A 4,628-nucleotide genomic window follows, 5' to 3' on the forward strand; every position below is an offset into this window, starting at 1 on the left:
TATCCAAGAACTGGTAATATCTCGTTAAACGAGTACATGAGGTGCAATATGACGATACATTCGCGTGCCACAAACAAGTACGTACAACAAAATCTTGTTACACATCTTTGAGCCAAAAGAAGCATGAAGTTGGCATTTAAATTTTATGTTGTTAAATGTTTTTTTTAATGTTGTTTAAGTTTAATGTTATTTAAAGTTGTTTAATATTGTTTAATGTTGTTTAATGTTACTTAATGTTATTTAATGTTGTTTAATGTTACTTAATGTTATTTAATATTGTTTAATGGCTTAGGTAGTTATAGGAAGAAAAAAAATTAGAATTAAAGTTTTTTTTAATTGTGTAAAAGAAATTTTTTTTTTTTAAATTCTAATCCAACGGCTAGCTGATATCATTTCGACCCTATAGCTCTCTAGCTAAATTGGTTAGAGATGGCCTGTTCACAAAAGAAAAATTGGTAGATATGCTCACAAATAGTAGTCTTCCGAAACCTATCACTGCCGCGTGCCCAGGATTACCTACATCCACTGCACTTGTATTTGCCCTCTTATATGTTTTAATCAAAATTTATTTGCATTTTGCAACAATCTAAATGAAAAGTCAGGATCAGACTTGAGTTATTTGATAGTTACAATCAGAGGACACTGTGAGAAGAAGAGAGGGGAAGGTCCTTGAAAGGGTACTGAATGTCGGCCGCGGCGAGAAGGGCCCGAAGATGTTGCTTGGTAAGGATCATGTCTCAGCTTCTTCATCCTTTCCCTTTACATCTCCACCTTTACAGAACAAAGGACAGAGCTGGAACCAATTCCGTTTAGCTATATGCCTATATGTTTACTCTCATTGACCAGAATCATAATTCGGAGTTCAACAATATGAAGACACTTGCAAATCACAGAAGTGCATACACAGGCTGTAAATTTACATGAGCCAAGACATGTTATAATCGGCCTACTCAACGTTGTCAGTTTTTGAAATGGACTTTGAGACACTAACTTCAAAACCAAGAACTATTTCCGTTAAATCAATACCTCCTACTCCTGTTGCTCCAAATACTGGAATATGCAAGAAGCGATAAGAGCAACTGCTTTTAAAAAAATGGGTGGAACGCAGAGAAGTGTGCAAGGCTTCTGGAGCAATGGACGTTGAAACCGTCAGGCTCTTAACGCTAGAAACTCCTTGACATTCTGTCGAATGCCTTTGTCATAAGGATTTCTGAACTTTATACTCGTGAAGTTTTTCCCTGGACGGGCAAAATATTAGGTGTTACATTCTGCATACGGGTGGTGGAAATTATGAAGATCTGGAGCTGCGACGTGCACTTACCTGGCTGAGGTTGAACAAGAAGTTGGAACTCTGGATGCTTCTTCCAGTTTATCTGCAAATAACAAACCAAAATGAAAATGTTCTATTTCAAATTGGACTACGGTAACACTCATGAATAAGAGCAGAATATGTGTTATATTTCAAGTCTCTTGAATTGATCAGAAAGGTCACTTGTTATAATAAGATTAAGGAAATATAATCCTTCGCCTTTCAAACACACACACACACACAAATAACACACATGCGCGAATGCATCAACCCATCATTTGTTTCTCATATATTATATAATCATCAATCATTGAGGAACTTACCCATTCATCAGTTCTGATGTTGAAGCATACACAATATATATGCCATATCACAAACACCACCTACTCATACACAATTTGATGTTTATTAGATTCCATATGAAATAACCTAATACGGATGAATCATTCAGAAAGTAGCATAACTCATAGAAAAGCATTAGTGATACAAACCTGCCATACCAACTGGAGAATGATGAACAGAATTGTGCTAACAGTTAAATTTTCAGAAAGAGTAGGCTGTAAAAATAGATTAAAAGAATCTAGGTAAGCTGCAGAGGCATGGATAACTTATGCTATAAGTAATTTACAACCTAAATGCCATAAAGAGCCACACTGTTGACTAATTATTTTTCAAAGTTTGCGGGTGCAATGTCCTACCTCCAAGCTAGGTCTACGTAAGATTCCGGATTTGGCAACAACTGAAGAAAAAAAATACAGGAATTTAGAAGTAAAAGCAAAGCAAAAGACATTGAACAGGAAAACAAAAGGTCTGTTACTTGGATAAGAATCAATCACAACAAGAGTGTTAGCTTACAGAGTGATGTGCATACTAAATAAGAAGCCTCAGTAATGATCAATCCAAACAGAAGAACTAGAAAAAGGGGATGATTCTTTTGTCCTGTACAACAAAGGCATCTGTATCATTAACTACTGACAAGTACAATACAATCAAAATCAGCTGCAGCGGCCCTTGCAAGCCAACTTAAAAGGAAATCCATACGATCTAATTTTCTTTATTAGCTAGCTTGAACGTTATACAACTTGCATGGAAACTACTAGTAAGAAAAAAAATTGTCTTTACCTATACAGTTCCCAAAAGCTGGGCAATGGTGATCAAGACCCTTTATGTGTACCTTGCAGATCCTGCAATATCGTACCCTCGTAACCAAACCAGAACCCTGAGAAAGACAGAGCACAATCAGCATCCAGATTACGATAAGCATGATACCAGAGCCAAATTATTCTTTAATGGAAAATGTTCTCTTAGTATACAGTCAAGCGTATTAAATTGTCAATTGTCAATCTGTAACGCACATTCAAATAAAAATCAAGTTATCCAAGTTTGAAGTTTGACAACACCACATGTTAACTCTTTCTAGTAAAAACCAAAAAGCAAAAACCACTGATCATTCTAGTACTGAAAAACCGAAGAGAATGAAAGCTAATACTTCAGTTGAGTCGTCAGATAAACCACTTGCTAAAACCTCCAACTCCTGCACAAATAAAAGTTCATTAACCAACTGCATTACACTATGAAACAACTTATTAGCTAAGGCACCCATTAATTTCGACATATATAGTACTATAAAAAGAGGGAAAAAAATCCCCTCAATTTTTTTGCATCAAAAGAGATGGAACCCAAGTTCAAAATCTCCAACCTTCTCATGATTATGAACTTCAGAAACTGAACCCTCCGCAACTTGGTCTGAAGAGGCAAACCCATTTGTTACAAAGCCAGGGTCACTCGTAATTATACTGCAATAACAACACACTTGTCACTGAAAGTTGTCAAATTTCGAAAATTCTAGAGTACACTAATGTATTGCATATATTGCGGAATTTAACGGATGGATGTGCGCTCAAGAATTTAGGTGTATCTAATGGGTTTACCCGAGCCACTTAGAATGCAATGTATTACACCGATGCAATTACTATTTACTCAGTCAAGTTTAGATGATTTTGAAGAGCAAATAAGCAACGCGGAGCTGGAAAAAGTACCAACCTGTAGAGACCAATGAGGAGGAAGACAACCTCACAGCTGAAAACGGCGTCGTTGAGCAGTGACACAGCTGCAGCAGGCACAACACACAGATTAACTGTTCAAATTTGCTCAGCACACCCAAAACATTTGAATTAGTTCAATTGATGAAGTTAACTAATTGAGCTCACCTCGACTGATAACTGAGATGTAAAACCCCCAAATGAAGAGAATGTTGAAGAACACGAAAGCCGGAGCTGAAGCGCGGCGTTTCAGAAGGGTCCTTCTGCACCATCCGCCAAAACCCAGAAAGAAGAGAAGCAGCAGGGCCGAGAGAGCGAGTTGGGCGAGGAAGGAAGAGGCGGAGAAGAAGCGGGGGACGAGAGAGAGGACCAGGTGAGTGAGGAAGACGAAGATACAGGAGACTATGCAGGGACCAATTGACTTGGACCGACCCGAGCGCTTTCTTTCATCTGGTGTTTCGTCCATGGTCACTTTGAGATTCGTCACTCATGAGGTTAGGTTAGTCAGTTGGTTAAATAAGTTATCAGAGTTTCGCTCGAGTAGGAAATGGGAAAAATCTTCGTACTCAAATCTCGAAAGGAGTTGGATTATCTCTCCACCTATTCATTCTTTTTCTTTTTTCTGTTTCCACAAATTAATATGAGGTGTTAAGATAATTTAATTGTGACGGTTCAAATAGAAAGAGAAGTAAAGAGGGAAAAAAAAAAAGGAAATAATCGTACTTCATCTTGAAATAGTTAAATTAAAAGTCAAGTTTTACTAAATGATATTGTTATCTAGATATGCAAAAGAAAGATTGTGGTCTTCGTGATGGTGATACTATACTTTTAATGTGACCCATGACTAAACAAGTAGTTACACCACATGTGGTTTATCTCATTAACAATGACACTCCAACTCTAAACTTTCCTTCTTTTGTTAAACAATTGTGCTTGAGGGTTGAGGCTCACATAAGGGGTTAAAGCAGTGTTTTTAAAAACGCGCTCCGAGTTACGCCGAGGCGGCTTTGGAGGTGGACATGGGAATAGATGAAAACTCATCTAGACATGGTTGAGGCGCGCCTTTAGGTGTTCTAAGGCGGCCGATATCCTTTGCTTGAAATTGCTGGGGACCTCTCGAAGTCGAAGGTTAGCCTTTGAGGCCCTGCCATGTGGTTTTTTTTTTTTGTCCTTTTGTTGCAGTGGCGGCGACGTATTCACAAAGAAGACAACTACAAAGAAGAAAGATTTTTTTAAACGACTTAACCCAAAACGAAACTGTTTTGGCCAAATCTTTT

General features: G+C 37.7%; 1 protein-coding gene across 3 annotated transcripts; it reads right to left on the minus strand.

The window, feature by feature from the left end:
• Positions 1 to 854: 854 nt before the first annotated feature.
• On the minus strand, positions 855 to 3,886 carry LOC137715972 (uncharacterized). Of its 3 annotated transcripts, XR_011065614.1 has the most exons (12): positions 3,520 to 3,884; positions 3,353 to 3,419; positions 3,009 to 3,105; positions 2,799 to 2,843; positions 2,432 to 2,528; positions 2,165 to 2,248; positions 2,008 to 2,048; positions 1,801 to 1,866; positions 1,633 to 1,692; positions 1,322 to 1,373; positions 1,027 to 1,238; positions 855 to 908 (listed from the first exon to the last, which is right to left on the minus strand). XR_011065614.1 is itself a non-coding variant. In XM_068455349.1 (11 exons), exons 1-11 carry the CDS (start codon positions 3,815 to 3,817, stop codon positions 1,150 to 1,152), a joined length of 996 nt encoding a protein of 331 aa, XP_068311450.1. In that variant the 5' UTR covers positions 3,818 to 3,884; the 3' UTR covers positions 855 to 1,149. The 3 variants fall into 3 exon arrangements, 2 of the variants coding, with proteins under 2 accessions (XP_068311450.1, XP_068311451.1); XM_068455349.1 differs by having other exon boundaries at positions 855 to 1,238; XM_068455350.1 differs by lacking the exon at positions 2,165 to 2,248 and having other exon boundaries at positions 855 to 1,238; positions 3,520 to 3,886.
• Between the last annotated feature and the right edge of the window lie 742 nt (positions 3,887 to 4,628).

The sequence above is a fragment of the Pyrus communis genome, chromosome 14 (assembly GCF_963583255.1).
Source record: "Pyrus communis chromosome 14, drPyrComm1.1, whole genome shotgun sequence".
In the NCBI taxonomy this organism is placed as follows: Eukaryota; Viridiplantae; Streptophyta; class Magnoliopsida; order Rosales; family Rosaceae; genus Pyrus; species Pyrus communis.

Bases quoted from the DNA above. Each gene is read 5' to 3' on its own strand.
- LOC137715972 (XM_068455349.1), bottom strand. From the start codon at position 3,817: ATGGACGAAACACCAGATGAAAGAAAGCGCTCGGGTCGGTCCAAGTCA. The intron at 3,106-3,352 runs GTTGGTACTTTT...TTGTTATTGCAG, and splicing joins CTCCTCATTGGTCTCTACAG to TATAATTACGAGTGACCCTG. The intron at 2,249-2,431 runs GTAAAGACAATT...TTTGTTGTACAG, and splicing joins AGCTTTTGGGAACTGTATAG to GACAAAAGAATCATCCCCTT.